Genomic DNA, 19115 nt, shown 5'->3' on the forward strand with positions numbered 1-19115 from the left:
GGACGAGTTATTAGTTTAGTTGGTTGGTGCGTGGAAAATACAAGTTGTGTAAATGGTTTGTCGCGGGGTCGTTTATGTCATGGTGTGCATTGCGCACTTTGTTGAACATGTGTACAAGCCTTTGCAGCCTTATATCCGGTTTACAGAAGAAATCTGATTGTAAAATGATCACGGTGCCCTGACAACTTTGTCCTGGTAACTGCAGTGGGGCGGGGGTCAGTGAACACACTGCCTGATTGAGAAAGGTTTACTGCAGCTACTGATCATGCTTCCAATCAACTAACTGCCTATAGTCAATATGAATTAATTGCCAAGTGTGAGCCTGTCCATCCCATTGTTGCTAGAGCTGTCAGCCAAGTACAGCAAGAGGTCTTGTCAACCATCCTGAGAGGTAATCTGAGGGTTCACCAAAGATAGACATTTTTTGGAAATAATGAAGTTCTCCTTTCTTCATTTCTTGAGAGGCTCCCTTATAAGTGAAGTTACAGTCATGTCCATCTTAGGGCCTCACTGAGCATTACTGACCTACAATAGACTGGTATGTTTATACAGCGGCTTTCGATGAATCGGCAAGCAATCAGCCTGGAAGGTCCGCTCATCCAAACGCAGGCCAAGGGCATTGTTGTCCTATTCACCCTGCCCATTTTGATCCAATCTGTTGTGTGCCATTCCATTGCCCTCTGCCCCCTTTATAGCAACAGAAAGTGTCGCTAACCTGCAGGTTACCAATGCATCTGTACAGCATTGGGCTCCGAACTCTCGCTTGAGGGATCTAATCCTGATCTCTGCACTGGACAGAATTTATGGTGCCCATACATGGTACAATTTTTGTTCATGCAATCTTTCCATTTCTATGTAGTATAAGGGTAAATTAAGTTAATATACTGAAAGGATTATTTATGCAGTTCCCATATATTACATAGTAAGATTGGATGAAAAAAAAAAAATTGTACCATGTATGGGCACCATTAAAGGGAATCTGAAATGAGAGCTAAAAAGGTGGCTGCCATATTTATTTCCTTTTAAACAATACCAGTTGCCTGGCTGTCCTGCTGATCCTCTGCCTGTTATAACCTGACCATAGACCCTAAACAAGCATGCAGATCAAATGTTTCCGACAAGATCAGCTGAATGTTTGTTTAGGTGTGTGATTCAGACATGACTGCAGCCAAAGAGATCAGGAGGACTGCCAGGCAACTGGTATTGTTTAAAAGGAAATAAATATAGCAGCCACTATATATATATATATATATATATATATATATATATATATCATCGGGTTCCTGTGAAGTGTACTTCATTGGCTACATTCCTACAGAGAGCCATAGGATAAGCATAACCATGCAATCATAGCAATAAAGTCCCCCTATAGGGATACCAAGAAACAACTGTTTATGCCTCTGTTGGCAGCTTCCCATACACACACACACACACACACACACACACACACACACACACACACACACAATGCCTGCTTCTAGTTAGGCCAGAGTTCCATAAGTTCATTTACTGAGTGAAGAATTACACATACAAGCCAGTAAATTAAAAGCATCCCCGCCAAATAATAACACGTAGAACAACTAAGCTGATCCACACGGAGCAAATACCAGGCATAACTCCGCACTCTGTAAATTCTCTTTACAGGAAAAACATTACGGCGCAGGTACAGCTATAACCTCAGACAGGAATCCGCAGCTCGCTGACGGCAGGGAGTTAAACGTGCTCCGCAGGCTGAGCTAAACCACCAATTATGGGCCCATAAAACACTGTAATAAGGCCGTGACTGACGCAGATAAACAAAGCCGCTACGGAACACTTGGTGAACGCAGACTTTAATTCCTTCGCTGCGAGTCTCCGATCTGGCCGTAAACTCGCTGTAACACAAAGAAGAGGGAATAGACAAGCTCTCCAATACAGAAAGATGCTGTGCTAAGCAAATCTCAGTTCCTGTCAGAGATAGGAAACAATGAAAGAGAGATACAGATTGGTTGGCAAAAGAACACAGTTTTTGTTGTTCACAAGCTTGTAGATAGGACCTGGAGCCTAGAAGGGCCTTTCTGTACACAATATTTTTATTCTGCTGGTCCAGGGCCAGCTAGGGCATAACAAAGGCTTCCTCAGAGGGGGAGGAAAAGATCACTGGATAGAGAACTCCGACAGCTCTACACAATTATCTGATGCGAACGTGAACACAGCGCAGAGGGGCTGTCACTTTTTCACACGTAATGCGGCCCACAGACATGACACTTGAGGTAGCAGATACTATGCCGATAGACCTATGTGTCTGGTTTGCCATCCAAAGATTAGCTCATAAACAAATCACAATGCCTGCAGAGACAGGGCAGGCTGAAGATGTGACGCAGCAGTGAATGAGTTTTCCCATTCGCTGCCAGGCAACTTCATCAAAGAAACACAATACTAACCAGAAAGGTCCTTCATGTAGCAAATAAAAAGACTGACCTGGCTCTACCTGGTATCGGATACGACCACAGTAACATAGCAATAAGCACCTTTATAATGTGAAGGCAGATTTATGAAAACAAGACCGCACTCCTTAGCCCACATTCAATTAACTTCTATTACGTTTTCACAGAGAAAACATTTTGACATTTTATCAATAAAATATGTTTTAAGGGTAGCTGAAGGGCAAAAAACTATACTTACCTCAGAAGTGAGAAGCCTTTGAATAGTCCAGAGGCTTCCCCCATCCTCCTCAGACCCTCCAGGGTTGTACACGGATGGGACTGTGGCCATGAAGAAGAGGAGGGCTCTGGCAAGCATTGGTGGGGTGGATGAGGTAACAAACAATTAGGACGCTACATGGACCCAATCGTGCTGCGGTAGCCCACTTGCCCTGCCATCGCTATTACAGCAGAGCTCCATAAGCCAGTCAGGAGCCTATTTTCATTGGCTCCAGACCCCATGATCACTGTGAGCCCTCGGAGCTCTTCTGTCAAAGCGATGGCAGGACAAGTGAGCTTCAGCGACAGGAGTGCAGCGTGAACCTGTTTTTTTTGTATCAGCAGTCTCTGGTCCTTAAAAAGTGTACCAGAAGGTACACTTACCTGGGGCTTCCTCCAGCCCCATCTGCACGGATCGCTCCCACACCACCGCCCTCCGCTGTCAGCAGCTTTGGTACCGGGTCCCCTCACTTCTGTCAGTCGCGTCCAGTCTGTCTTGAAATTTTGATCACAAGACCAGAAACAGAGAAGGGATTTGGTTTCAGGTTACGCAGGTGAGGCTGCTACAGCTGCCTACAGTGCATCATTGCCATTGTTCTGGCTACAAGCGGGATGGCACAGGCTGAATTTTTTGAAACAGATTGCAGCCTATTCCAATGACAGTCTATAGTGCAGGAAGTGGCCAGTATCTCATCTCCTGACCAGATATATTACTGGTGAAAGGCTTTGAAATCACCTAAGCTTAAAGATAATTAAAAAAACAATTTCTATGGCTAAATGCCTGCACAAATCTAGGAACACATCTGTGCCTGGAATGTGGGTTAAATTCTTGAAAGATATGAGGTTGCTCCTCTATGGAACAGACGTGTTTACAGCGCATATCTGGGGAATTTGGAGGCCAAATAAAAGGTGACCCATCAGACCTGTCCCTTTCCTTCATTGTGGCATAGTCCAGTTCTGATGCTCACATGACCACTGCAGGAGAGAGGGTCAGGGGTCGGTATGAGCATCCCATATGAAGCAAGCTATGATGCACTGTATTCTAACAGCTTTATCTCATGGTCAGCATTATGCTTTTCAGCCAATCATGCTTTCTAGTCTTTGCTCCCAATGTGCATCAATGAATCTTGGCCATGACCAGTCACCGGTTTTTCATCCTTGAACCACTTTTGGTAGTTTCTAGCCACTGCATACCAGGAACACCCTGAGATGGTCAGACCTGGCTGTCTAGCCATCACAATCTATCCCATCACTCTTACCCTTACAGCCATGATTTTTTCCTGCTTTCAGCACATTACCTTCAAGTACGGACAGTTAAATTATTCTCCACTCATCTTCTGCTGAATAAACCCTTAAATTTGCCTTACCTATGAGCGCAGATATGATGATGCAGGGGGAAATGTTGTCTGCTGTGAGGCATTTGTGAAAAGTTAGTATGGCAAGTACTGCTCTTGTTTAAGTGCCTGTATCTCAAACAGGACACTGTGCTTTGACATAAAAAGTGCATGCAGCAGAAAGTGCTTCCACAACTCTGACTTTATTATATGTGTGAGAGGGTGGAGGTGTTTATTTACCAACACCCGGGCAGAGAAATCTGAAGTGGTGCAGTCACCCAAAGCACCTTCCAAGAATATTTGTGCGCATCTATGGATAATTTAACAAGTTGGAAATAGCTTCAATTGGTGGTCCATAAAATCACTGTTTTATGCTTCAGGTTATCAGATAAAAAAAAAAAATTTATACTTTGTGGTCACCATAAAATTTACTGTGTCGGATTAGTTTGCTTTTTAATTTTTTGTTATAAAAAGATTGCATCAAAACCAATGGATGCTTGGCATGGGAAGAGTGGAGGGATCAGATTTGTAATTTTTTATCAAAATAAAATTCTAATACTATGTGTAGGTCGCCACACGACTAACTATTGGATTCATTTGCATTTTTTAATGTAACGCTTTAAGATGATTGCATTTAAACTTATGCATATTTGGCCTACATTAGGAAGAGTAAAGTTGAAATCTTCAAGCCCAATGATTCTAAAGCCTGGTACACACTTTCAATTATGAATGACCAATCACTGACCAATTTTACCATCTCCATGTAGTATGAGGGTTAGCTAATATAGAAAACTATGAGAAGATTTTGTAGGTAAGATCTCGTACTACACGGAGATTGTAAAATTCATCAATGATTGGCCAATCATAACGGAAAGTGTGTACCAGGCTTTAGGTTGCGTACACATGCAATTCTGATCGGCCAAATCTACCACCTCCATGTAGTATGAGGACCAACAGAATTTCAATACTATCATCAGATTACGTAGGTAAGCTCTCATACTATATGGAATTTGTAAAATTGGACAATTAAAATTGGATGTGTGTATGTACCCTTAAATCACCATATCTGTAAGTGGAGATCATGTTTTTGCTTTTGTTTCCCCCTCTACACTGTTCCACTGAAAGCAACAGAAATAGCATTCTCTGCCTTCAAAGACCCATACTAATCTTCCCAATCCAGCTGCAATAAAGTTACACAGAGCTGCTAAAATTTTCATCAGAAGGGTCCCTTTTACCTTGGTGTACTGCGGTAGCGGTGCGATTTGGAACAAAGTTGCACCGCGCGTTATAACCACAGTGTGGCCGAAGAAAAAAAAAAAAAAAAGCTTGTTCACTGTGCGTTGCCTCCACACTCCATAGAGCTGACCACGCTTGCAGAAAAGCATCTGAAACCAGAAGCCAAGCTGCCGCAGGTGGCTGCCTCTGACATCTCTAAATGAACTGCCAGAAAACTGAGAAGCCCAGCTTTCAGAAACAGAGGTTGTCCTACTTTGTTTTCCTGCACTGTATTTGTTTCTTATGCTATTTGGATGTTAAAGTGCATACACACACAAAAATTGTCGCCTGCAGGGATAAGGACTTTATCCATCGTGCGGCAGTTTGGGGCCAAGCGCCATACAGACAGGTCACATTCTGTTGCTATGGAAAGGGAAGGAGAAATGGGGATCATCGTGCGTGGCCAAGATGATACAGCACTCTGGATGTCTCAGCAATGCATCGCTGTACATGAGCTAAATTCAAGGCAGAGATGGCCCCCTCGGCTGAGAACCCTAAAGCACGTGTACCAACCTTTATTCAAAAGGTGTTCAGCTTTAGGAAGGAGGGACTGGGGTGAGGGTTTACCACCCACAGCTCTGCCCAAGAGGTCAGTTAAGGCAGAACAGCAGGATACCGTTCACACCCCTTGGAACGCAGCATCTGCCAACCATTAGGACAGGAAAAACCGACTCCTTCAACAACAAAAAAAAGTTCATATAGGATTTTTTTTTTCTTTATGAACTGCCATAGGCAGTCCCGGGACAAGGTCCTCCAGCACCCAAGGCTGAGACACCAAAGTGCCCCCCCCCCCTCATCCCTCCCAACCCAGCAGTCACACACTGATTGCTATTAGACTAAGGGGCACCCCAGGGCCCCCCGACACCTTAATCTCTAATTATCTGGCTTGCAGTCACTGCCATGTATTCCCTTTTCTTTTTTTCTCTCTGCTTCAAACGCAATAGGGGAATGATAGCTGAGCGAATTGTCTGCCCCCTCCTACAGTGCGCTCTGAGGTTGGAGCCTCTCTTGCCTTTGCCCTGACCATAGGATATATTTCGTCATTATATAATGTAGCCACACGGGGGCTGTCTTTAATGCGGTGCCCAGGCAAGCATTAGGCCTACTAAGGCAGTAAGCTCTCTGAAAACTATCCATACTTAAAGGACACCTGTCAGAGCTACACAGGCTTACTCATCTTAACTTACTTTAACCTCCCTGGCATTATGATTATTTCCAGATTTAGGGTCTAAAAGCCATGTCATTTTTTCATAAGCTTTTAGACCGTAAAAAATAGACAAAAAACATACCACTGAGAGATCTGAAGCAGCTCCTGTATGAAACTCACTCAGGCACGGGATTACCACCTTGTTCTGTGGCTTTCCGTCCCGAACCTGACTCGGGATTACCGCTAAGAAGGTTAAAATGAAGTGCCTGTTTCCTCACTGTAATATTTTCTAAACACTTGCCTGGAACAATTATGGAAAACAGGTATTATTACTTTTCCCATCTACAGACTTGTTCCAGTGAGTAGTTCACACTGCATTATAGCCAAAAGATCAGAGTGACAGCCAGGAAGCTATAAATGTTATAGGAGGCAGTGACAGTGCCAGCCCCATTGCTCTGCAATGACAGATACACTCTATTAGCGTAAAAGACAAATAGGGGTTATGATTAATTTCTATAGCAATGCAATGATGTGAGAAGAGCAGTTCCCCCAACAACCCGATCTCATTCAGTATCAGTGCATAGCAGCCAGAATATAAGGTGATTGCTGATTGGCTGCTGAGTTTCTACTCCCTATCTTATTTAATAATATTTTTACCCGGCATTTCCCTATAGCTGTAAATCCTTAACCGAACCTGAAGCTAAAAAACCAATTGAATTGTATGGGTGGTACGGATAATGAGTAGAACATTGGTAGCAATAAAAAAAAGTCTTATATTTGTATTTTTAGTAATATAGCTTTTTATAACATTGCAACCCCCCTAGTGACCAGGCCATTTTTTTACCAAATAGGCCATTGCAGCTTTAAGGCCTCACTGCAGGGCCGCACAACTCAGCACACAAGTGAATTTCCCCCTCCCCCCCCCACATTTTCTGCCCACCAACAGAGCTTTTTGTTGGTGGGAAGCGATCGCTTCCAGGATCTTTGTTTGTTTTTTAATAAATATTTATATGTATATTTTTCAAATAATTTTCCGTTCTTATTTCATTAATTTTTTTTTACCCTCCCTCCCTCCTCCTGGCAGCCAATCAGCGCGATCGGCTGTCATAGGCTTCAACCTATGACAGTGGATCACTTTTGTGTGCGTTTCAGTGGGACAGCCGCCTGTACAGCGCTGCTGTAGATCGCAGCACTGTACTGTGTAAATAGACGGCGGTTTCGCTAACAGTCTCCTAGCGGCGATCGGCGCTGGGAGACTGATGGCTGTTCACCGATCCATCATCCAAGCGGAGATGCGCATGCATCGCCGCACACAATCTCTTGCAAATCTCCACCCCAGGACTTTACACCTATCGGCGTTAGGCGGTCCTGGTGCTGCCACCGCAGCCAAGCCCATCAGCGTGACGCGGTTGGCAAATAGTTAAAACCACACGCTGTCTTTTAAGCTCTAAAGCAAAGCAGAAATAATGACCCTTAGAACTTTCCTGCAGTACAACCTTATCGCGAGCTGTCTCTCACTGCTTCTTGGCTGTTTAAGTGCTTTAGAAAACAGACATTCAACCCAGTGGGTCAAATAGCTCAGAGAAGCTCTTTCACATAGATAACTTAAGGTTTTTTTTTTCAACTCTTCCTGTACTGGAAAACAATATGAGACTCTTTTCTTTGCTACTAATATTCTATTTCTTAGCTGTACTACCCATACAATTCACTATCTCATGAGTTTATTTTCACTTCAGGTTTGCTTTAATGTATTTACCTATATCCTTGTCAGCACTGGTGCAAAGGCATAACTTAAGTATATTATATCATAGTTCACACTGCATATGCAAAAAACACGCCAGCCTGTAAAAGTGTAATTCCACAGCCAGATGGAGTCTGTCCAGTGCAAAGTGCAGCCAGTCACAGGAACTGAACTTTCCGCATCAGTTAGTAAACAGGTAGTCTACCACGAAAGGAGTTTTGTGGCAGATATACTCAAAGGACTTGATTACATTTTCGATTTCCTTAACTAAAGCTTCTAATAGAAATGACAAGGGAAGGAATTGGACTGTCAACTATATAAAGAAGAATACCACAAAAATACAAGATGCAAACTGTTTCTAGGTAGAGATATCAGCCATTATTATCCCTGGATATGAATCATCCCACCCATAGAGGTTAGGGAGCGGGGGACAAAGACTATCAGGCCTGCACAACAAGGGATTTATACACAATATGTACAAGCTGGTGTCATTGCATAGGGCAGGACTCTAGTATGGTTTCTGCTGTGATTTGCTCTATGCTGAGCCGCTTTGACAATAGAGTTGTATTACTTTGGAAGAAGAGAGCGCAATGGCCCCCATCAATTTCAGGGAGGTTTGATGGCTTTATCATCAATGAATTTTGAATGGTAAGTGCCATGGTTACTGCACTCGGTGCTGCTGAACTGGTACAAAGTTGTAATTACGATAATGAGGAAATAATTCTCAGCTAATTTTATTTGAAGACCTGAGTAGCAATATTCATAAAAGAAATGGCCATCTTGGAACAGAATTATGACTGGTGTGTTTTCCAGGGGAGTATTTTTCACTCATGTCAGTGAACAGTAAAAGTGGCAAAGCAGGTTCTAATTACAAACCTGTTTTATTCCCATAGGGCTCGGTTCAACGTTGGGTATCTGAATTCAGGACAGGTTTTGTCCTTGTGTACCAGTTTAAAACCACTGAACACTAAGTGACACATGACATGATGATAGAGACATGTGTATGTACAGTGGCAAGCATACAAATAAATAAGGTGCGTTTTTCTTCTTTCTCTGCTTGAAAGAGTTAATATTCAGCTACGCAACTTGTCTCCAGTCCGGAGACAGGGAAAAGGTCATAAGCATAGCACTGCAACCCCCCCCCCCCCTCCCGAGACGTACTCCCTGATAGGCATGAAGTAAGTCACTGGGAATTCCTGTCAGGCCATGCATTCCTGCCGCGATGCACTGCGCTCCAGCATTTACACTTACTGTGTCGCCCATAGACTGCCATTACCCCAAGGACCGTGCGTTAGGCGCAGTGCTTGCGGTAACACGCTGCAGCCCTTGTGTCGGATTGGATACTTCTGGCCCACCGCAATAGGTGTGAAAATCTTCATGGACTTTCCTTGCTTTTGCAGCCCCTTGCAGTAAAATAGGGTAAAACAACAGGTTTAACCTGTCAGTGTAAAAGGGGCATGAAGGACAACTATCAAGACAGATGCAAAGAACTCTGCTCAGATTCACCTCCCATATCAAATGTGTTTACAAAATAAGCTTTAAAGTACATATATTAATTTAAAGAATGTATTACTTGGTTAGGGTACTTAACCTAGTGAACAGAATCTGTAATTAAAGTCCATGCCGAAAATGAGGATCTTGACAGATGTTCAGGTCCAAGCCTCTACTGACTCAGCCCCTCCTCTCCTATAAAGTCAATGATGAGTAAACAAAAACAGGGGCCTCAACAACTTTCATACTCTGAATTCTATGCATGGATTGCAGTGAGAATGGAGTCTATTGGAGATACATCTGTCATTGTATTTAATCTTTTCACTAGATTAACTTAAAGAGAATCTGTATTGTTAAAATCGCACAAAAGTAAACATACCAGTGCGTTAGGGGACGTCTCCTATTACCCTCTGTCACAATTTCGCCGCTCCTCGTCGCATCAAAAGTGGTTAAAAACAGTTTTAAAAAGTTTGTTTATAAACAAACAAAATGGCCACCAAAACAGGAAGTAGGTTGATGTACAGTATGTCCACACATAGAAAATACATCCATACACAAGCAGGCTGTATACACCCTTCCTTTTGCATCTCAAGAGATCATTGTGTGTTTCTTTCCCCCTGCATCTCTCATGCACTGAAGTTTCAGGCTGCTCTTTTCTTCCTGCAAACAGCTTTGCCCTTGTCTGTAATTCCTCAGTATGTGAAAGCCCACCCAGCTCAGAGGACGATTTATCCAGCTTGTAAAAGATAAGAGAGAAGAGAGAAGCTGCTCTAATCTAAATAATACACAGCCAGTGTGCATAGAGGGGCCTGGAAGGGGGAGTTCATAGCAGAACCACAACACTGAAGAACTTGGCAGCTTTCCAGACACAGGCCGACAAGTCTGACAGGGGAAAGATACATTGATTTATTACAGAGACTGTGATAGAAAGTGCTGCAGTAAGCCAGAACACATTAGAATAGCTTTTGGAACTTGTAGGATGATAAAAAACAGGATGCAATTTTTGTTACGGAGTCTCTTTAAGGTTCATAAATGCACTCGCTCATAACAAACGTTGAAGGGCTGTACTGTCCATGGAGAAGAGAGAATGGACAATGGAGTGGCACAGGAGAAAGTGTTTGAGGCTTTAGTGACTGGCATTTGAAGCACTGGAGTAACAAATGTGATGGATGCAGTATACTTCCTCCTGGACCCTTCGGATAAGAGGGCAGACCTACACAGTTCCAGCACATGACCCATCGTTTCCTCTTTAGCCAATACCCCTCTTGTGGATGGAAGGACCACTTAAGGACCAAGCCATTTTTTTTCACTTCTGCTTTGAGTGGAAAGTTCTCAGGCAATTTTTAGTCTACCCAAACATGTTTAATCTAGTTTTTCCAGGACAAATAGGGCTTTCTTGTAATGCCATTCAATTTATAATAAATCTTGAATTTTGTTTGTGTTTTTAGAGAAAAAAAAAATGTTAAAAAATTATATTTGTGAGTTTTCCACCAAAAATATGTAAATATCTCAAATTGAAGCAGTAAAACCTTCAGAAACAGATTACTCCATATGTTTTCTATGCAGAGATGTCAACATTGTGTAGATTATTTTTTAGGTAAACCCTGCAGGATACACAGAGGTGGAAATTAAGAAAGAAAGAAAGAAAGAAAGAAAAAAGTGACACTTATGTGATCATAGTGCTCAGGAGCCAATCATCAATTCTCATTTATTCCAGGTGTCAGCTGTCAGAAGGTGCTAGACTGCTGCAGTAAAAACAGACTGTGTGCCACAAACTAACATTCATATAAGGTCAGTTCATTTTATTGTGGGCAGTCCTGAAGTGGCAAAAAGTGTCTGGAGCTGGCTTTAATTCATTAGGGACCATGGTCTTCCATGGTAGAATCCACTCTCAGAACTGCCATTATCCAACCTTCCTCTGTACTGTATGGAGAGTTCTCCACTGATGTCTATGCTCTCACTGAAAGTGAATCTGTCCTTCTACCATACTGAGCCACAGACCACAAAAGCTCCTACCTATTAATGTATGCAGAGTTATGTGTGTATCAGAGGTTCACTCTGAATCTGGGAACACACAGTAACATTTCCACTTTGTTGCAGCTGAATTAGTAGTCCGTTTCCCCAGCATCCCGCAGCACAACTGAGCACTCTAGGGACAGTCAATGGGATGCAGAAAATTGTTGAGTTGAGAGTGGATACACACGTGATGCAAATATATGCAGCTTTAAAGTTGACCAAACAATGCAGTTGCTGCATTTGGTTGGCCCATCTTAAAGTTGCATACAATTTGCATCAACTTAGGACTATTTGTGTCTCATTGACCCCTCCTGCTGTACTCCCTTATAGCTGCAGAGCAATCCCATTGTAGTAGAGATAGGACACTGCAACAAAACTGCAGCGATATTGTGAATATGTACCCCTGGAATGGCACAGGCAGACTCTGAAGCCTTGGTAATGGCGTCTGCATTGCAGCGTGCCTATTGATTCACAAGAGGCAGAGGATGCATTACATAAGATAGGTGCACTCTGCTGTAGCCAATCCCAAATCTCAGTCTCTTAGTGGCAGCTATCAGCTATGTACAGTAACTATGTCCCCGCCCACATGTGAGTCACTCATTCATCTACATTCATCTACACAGTTAAGTTTCTCACACTTTAAGCAATCCAAGATGGCACAATCTGCAGAACCCACAGCAACCAATCAGCTTCCATTAACTTGCCCACTCTCAGTTAATGTGGAACTGAACTGCACAGGACACAAGGAAAACAGAGAGAAAAGTGTAATTTGATATCTCAGCCGTGTCAGTACAGAAATTTGGCAGTTCTGCATGCGCAGTGAATCTGTAAACAAAGGATGTTAACCCTTTGTCTGATTCCATGAAAGCAGGAAGTACACACTGCAGATTTATTGCAGGAGTTCTGTAAGCTATAACAAAGACAATTTTTTTCTTTAAAAGGTTATTATGCTGTTGCTTATCTTTTAGAGCCGAGAGGAAGTTCTGACCTCAGGTCCGCTTTAATAAAAGAGATTTCTGGTTTTCTACTAAGTCACTGACCATCACTGTTCCTCACTTACTTTTTATGAGTCTATAGCAGGGAAACCGCTTGCCAGTGCAATATAAAGTGCCAGTTTTTCTGTCATGCTTTGATGCGTCTTCCACGCGTGATTCGATAAAATACAAATAGAAATGGGTGTGATACGTAGGAAAAAAGAAGAAAGTGGTTTGATTTTATTACCGCGTGGAGAAATGCAAAATTAGAATGTGGACAAAAGCAACCCCCCCCCCCCCCCCCAAAAAAAAAAAACAATTCTCCAGAGGCCCTCTGACTGTAGTTCAATGTATGGTAGTGCACATTTCCCGTAGCGCGGCAAAATGCGTGCAAAATGGGCGAGAGAGTGTTCCCTGTATGAAACCTTCCCAGCCATCCACACAATGCAAATTATAACTTTGCAATACATAACTAGGTGAATTATTTGTTAGGAGTCATTACAAAGCAAAAGGAAAATGCAACCAGTTTATTTGATGCCTGGACTGTACGACGCTGATGGGGCACATCAGTGACAACAGCATCAAAGGGAAAATTAAAAAAAAAAAAAAAAGGGATGTTGCCTACATCAATCAATCCACATCAGCTAACCTGAACATGAAACAGGTCAGCTGCTTAGTAAGAGCAACACAGGCTCTGCTTTTCCCTGCCGAGGAGAGGAGAGGTCGCTGAAAGGGGACCCATACTTTGTGAATTATTTAATCTTCCTCGTACTTTATCAGCAACAAAGAAATGTCTGTTTCAAGAACTTATTTCATATAAATCGCTGATCTGGATCTTGGCTGTATGCTGGGCCTACAGTGCCAAGTCTTCTCATCCTCCCTTCTTCATAGCTCAGCGCTACTCTCACTTTCTGCAGCTAAGGGAAAAGGGAATGGCGTGTAGGAGGAATGTCCTAAAGGGACACCGTAGGCTAGACGATCAACTGAAATCAGGACTGCAGAAAGTAGCTCTGAAAATTGCCTATATTAGAGATCCATACTGTATACAGCAAAACTCCTGCCTGAACTAGAACATTTCCTTTTGAGAGGTAGATCCCCTGTAAGGTTTTAATTGCCGTCTTGATGCCTGGATAAGATTTTGAGTAAGTGTGATCAACATGATGAATGTGGACCAATAAAATCCTGCTGAGGTGGGATTTGATTGGTCCATTTTTAAGCTGAATAAAGCTGCATACAAAATTTGCATAATACTGCATCAATCAGGAATTATTTGCATCTCGCTGACCATCCCCAATTTTAGGTCAAAGTTGGAGAGTCACCAAGAACAGGAAGTGACGTGAATGTCTCCAGTGTCATCCCTCTTTTGTTAATATAAAAGCTCATATACACGTCGGATTTTTGGAAACGACCGGTCGTTTGGACGTCAAATCGGGCATGTGTATGCCAAGCGGATCCTTCAAAACCTTATCAGGTGAACGACCAACCGTACACACGCCCAATTTGACGTCCAAATGACCGGACGTTCAAACGACAGGTCGTTTGCAAAAATCCAACGTGTGTATGAGCCTTTAGAGGGGTTTAGAATCAGTGAGGTGTTGGTGCCCCACAGATACGACTCTGCTTCCTGTTCTGGTAACTGTGTAAACAGAGTGGGAGCGGAATCTGTTCAGGCACTCATAGGATTGAAAACTTATTTTTGTATAAGTCTTTCTAATCTCTGTGTCAAATTCACTGCCTGCCTTGGCAACAGGGTCACAGAGGACAGGAAGTAAGGGACACCCCCCAGCAGAGACAGTAATAAAAACCTGACAAAAGTAACAAATCTACCGCACCCCATCCTGAAAAATGAACATTGTCTCAGGTTTGAAATCCATATGCCCTTACAATATACCATGCACTGTATGACACATTGCTGCATAAGGAAGAATTTATGAATGTCATCAAATTTGGGTTACAAAGCAAACAGTATGTTATGACCACTTATGTTGCCTGTTGTAATGCAGCACTGCTTGATAAAGGCTTCACTGCCTGCAGGTACGCTAAACAGACTGACTCCAGGCACCTGTGTAAATGCATCTGACAGCTTACAAAACAGCTTCTCCAAATGTTACTTTCTGTGGGAAAAGAGGCTCCTGCCGCTAAAAGCAGCGACAGGCTCCTGCCGCTAAAAGCAGCGACAGGCTCCTGCCGCTAAAAGCAGCGACAGACTCCTGCCGCTAAAAGCAGCGACAGACTCCTGCCGCTAAAAGCAGCGACAGACTCCTGCCGCTAAAAGCAGCGACAGACTCCTGACGCTAAAAGCAGCGACAGACTCCTGACGCTAAAAGCAGCGACAGACTCCTGACGCTAAAAGCAGCGACAGACTCCTGACGCTAAAAGCAGCGACAGACTCCTGACGCTAAAAGCAGCGACAGACTCCTGCCGCTAAAAGCAGCAAGAGACTCCTGCCGCTAAAAGCAGCGAGAGACTCCTGCCGCTAAAAGCAGCGAGAGACTCCTGCCGCTAAAAGCAGCGAGAGACTCCTGCAGCTAAAAGCAGCGAGAGACTCCTGCAGCTAAAAGCAGCGAGAGACTCCTGCCGCTAAAAGCAGCGAGAGACTCCTGCAGCTAAAAGCAGCGAGAGACTCCTGCAGCTAAAAGCAGCGAGAGACTCCTGCCGCTAAAAGCAGCGAGAGACTCCTGCCGCTAAAAGCAGCGAGAGACTCCTGCCGCTAAAAGCAGCGAGAGACTCCTGCCGCTAAAAGCAGCGAGACACTCCTGCAGCTAAAAGCAGCGAGAGACTAATGCAGGAGATTCCTGTAGTTAAAAGCAGCAAGACTCCTGCTGTTCCTGTCTTAATATGACCCAAAACAGCCTAGCTGAAGCAGTGACATACAGACTTTGTGGGCAAAGGTGCTGCATTTTGGCTCAGCATAAATTATGGCTGCAAGTGAGTGGAACACAGCACCTCAGCAGATATGGAAATCTGTACTACAAGTGGCTGGTGCTTAGGCTTTAAGAAAAGACAATCAGAGAACTTGTTGAGGGTAACACAGACAGGATGTATTTCACGTAGCACAGAAAAATCAATCTCTCTACCAAAGGCTGACTCTCCAGCAAGCACCCAGCACTGGAAACATGTAGGAAACTGACCGAGACCAAGAATATAGCCCAGCTGACAGACTGGATAGGAAGGCTCTTGTAGAGAATGGTAAAAGGCAAATCACAGAGACAACATGCTTGTGTCCAAACTCTGGACAAAGAACAGCAGCTGCAGTAACCCCTGGCAGCCAATCACACCAGTTTACATTAGTCTGCCCAACTTAACATGCTAAAAGCTAATTGGTTGACACGGATTACAGCATTCCACTGCTCTTTGCACTCACCAAATAACTCCATTTCCATCCCATTCAAAGCGAGAGCAAAACCATCCCATTTCTGCAAACAATACACTTATAAAGCCACTACGGGAATATATTACACGAATCAGACATCAGAGGGCTTGGACATGGGTCCATCTTTTTAAAGGTTTCTTGAAACAACTGTGAACTTCCCAGTTACTGCATTGTCTCTTAAAACAGGTGCAAGTTGTCTCTTAAAACAGGTGTTAGTTGTCCCTTAATAAAGTCTGTGATGTAGCTGTCAACGGCGTCTAGTTCAGATAAAAGCATTATCCAATGGGATGACCTAACCTTCTTCAATACCTGAACCAGACAGTGGTGAAAATTACAGTGATTTTTTTACTGTCCAAAAACTGTTTTAAGGTGGAATCATTAAACAAATATGCATTTGTAATCATCTGAATCTCTACCATGAAAATGATTATCTGAAGCTTTGTGCAATGCTGTTGGCTTATTTGACTGTATTGTTATTGCAGTCTCCAGCACCGGTTAGGCATCTTTAAAATATGACTGTTTTATGAAGTAAAACAAGTACAGGCAGCAGATTAAGACACCTCTATGTTAAAATTGGCGCCTTAAAGAAACAAACATGCAAAAAATTAAATTGAGGAAACCGAGCCTTGTGAATAAAATTTTACTTTTAGATACAAGTATAATGGGGGATTCAGATTCGTATAAATGCCTATTCAGGACAGTTTCAAGTAAGAGCGGTTTTCATGGCCTGCTTATTGCAATTATATTTAGATTTTTTTAGTTTCACTTATCTAAAAACACCAGCCATGAGCAGGAAATTTAGGCAATAGAGCAAATTCAGTACATATTATGAACTTTCTCACTAGGTACTGAGACAGCCAATCGTGAAGATACAGGATAAGTGCTATGCGGAAACTGTGTCTGAGATAACTTGCACCTGTTTCCAGAACACAATATAACTCTGTGTGAGTGCTGAATGCGCAGAGACACAATCTACGCTAAGTATTTTTTGACAGGAAGGGGGTCACTTTAGCTGGCATCCATATCAACCAGCACCAAAATGGCAGACAGGGGCCTCTGGTGCTGCCGCGGGTGAAACGTCTCGTCTTCAGACCTGTGTTGTGTTCAGAGTTCTCACTTCACAGTGTATCAAGCACCAGTGTTTTTTTATATGTATTGGTTTAAATAACCATTTATTCATATATATATTTATATATATTTATATATATATTGATGTATAAAAATTGATAATATGCTGTATTACAGGGAGAAGGTCCACGGAGGGCACAGAAAAAAAAAAAGTGGGGAAGATAAAGAAACAAAATGAAGGGGAGGGTGTGAATGCAATAAATAAAAAATTTCAAAAATAGCCCAAAAAGGAAAAAAAAATTTACATGGACACTTGTGCACAGTAGATCTGTATAAAAAAGGTAGGTTGGGGGCACACATTCAATTACAATTGACGCAAGTCAAGCAAGAGGTGATCCATGTGGGGTTAGGAATTCCACGGTTGCCAAAAGCCCAATATCCATTTGACATGGTCCTGGCGGAGCACACATTAGGTTTGTATCCAGAAGTGGGGGGGGGGGGGGGGGGGGGGAAAGGCGAAGGAAAACATCAATAAAAAATAATGAGTAATCCAGGAATATAAACAAAGGCAGACGGGGATTCCGGGAATTCTTGATCCCAATCCAAAGTCTCTTCTGCCGAATTAATGTGCAATATTTTGTTTGTTTTTCCCTTAAATTTGTATTTTTCAGAAGGACTCGTCGTGCACTGCAGAGATGTCGCCCTTGGGAGTGGACGAGCGGGACGAGCCTTTGTCTGTGCATTCCGAGCCGGAGCCACTCTGATTCTGCTGTTCTGAGCCCGCGCTGGAGGTGACTGTAGAGGACGAGGTGGAAGAAGAACGAGTCTTTTCTTTAAAGTCTGTGATTATTACGGTCACATTCCCCACGGTGACCGCAAGCTGCTGCGCGGTACTCCTATCCACGTTTTTCAGCCGGGGCCTGCAGGGACGAAGAACGAGAAAAAATTCTTAGAAAATGTACAGATTTACTGTCACACTACATACACCAGCACTGCTCAAGTGGTCCTGTAAGAGTAGTGGGGCACATTAAGGGGTGCGTGTCATATCGGCGCTGCTCAGTTCGGTGCGGGAAGAGCCGAATGACGGCTCTCCCTGCTGCCGCTAAACTCCGAGGCGGCGTTAAATACTATTCTCCCTCCGAGTTGTCGCAACTCGGAGGGAGATGTAATTCGGGGTCTGGCAGCCGCCAGAGCCCCGAATTACCGCTACGCAGGGCACGCATCATAGCATTGCTGCTATGACGGCACCCAGTTTCAGCGCTCGGCTCTCAGAGCCGCGCGCCGAAATCAGCTGATTCGCACATTAAGGGATTAGAATGAAGAGAAGGGATTAGAATGCTCGATAAAAAACAAACTGAAATCTAGAAATAAAAGCACACAGACTAGGCTCCAAAATCGTCAGGCGGTCAGGGAGAGCTTTAAAAGGAACTTGGGGTGTGAGACCTATGGAAGCTGCCATATTTATTTCATTTTAAACAATACCAGTTGCCTAGAAGTCCTGCTTATTTTTCTGGTTAGTACTGTCTAAATCACACACCTGCAGCTAATCTAGTCAGATTTTGTCAGACACCTGTGCTACATGCTTGTTCAGGGTCTGTGGGTAAAAGTATTAAGAGGCAGAGGATCAGCAGGATAGCCAGGCAATGCATTATTTAAAAAAGGAAATAAACATGTCAGCCTCCATATACCTCTCACCTCGGGTTCCCTTTAAGTCAGTTCCTGCAGCACCTTCTGGGAGAGGGACTGACACGCTGTTTGGCTAAACACACGCCCAACACTATCTCCCCCCCCCCCCTCCCTTTTTTTTTAATACTTTTTCTGACACTAACTATCTACCCTAAGGCCTAGCACTGACTTCCTCACCCTGATTATTTCTCACACTAAACTTACCCCCTTCCAAACCATACATTTCTCCTTAAAGCCTAACACTGCTCACCCCCCCCCCCCCCCCCCCATCTATTTTGTAATAGATGATCAGCTATACAACAGTCGAGTGCCAGCACTTCTGCAGTTAA

At 43.4% G+C, this 19115-nt stretch overlaps 1 protein-coding gene across 1 annotated transcript in view; it reads right to left on the minus strand.

The window, feature by feature from the left end:
• Positions 1 to 17600: 17600 nt before the first annotated feature.
• RYBP (RING1 and YY1 binding protein) overlaps positions 17601 to 19115 on the minus strand; it is a 101239-nt gene continuing 99724 nt past the window's right edge. Inside the window, exon 5 of the mRNA XM_068251842.1 lies at positions 17601 to 18020. Coding sequence (XP_068107943.1) covers positions 17768 to 18020 — 253 coding nt within the window. The 3' untranslated portion in view covers positions 17601 to 17767. The remainder of the gene's footprint in view (positions 18021 to 19115) is intronic.

This window comes from Hyperolius riggenbachi, chromosome 9, assembly GCF_040937935.1.
Source record: "Hyperolius riggenbachi isolate aHypRig1 chromosome 9, aHypRig1.pri, whole genome shotgun sequence".
Classification (NCBI taxonomy): Eukaryota; Metazoa; Chordata; class Amphibia; order Anura; family Hyperoliidae; genus Hyperolius; species Hyperolius riggenbachi.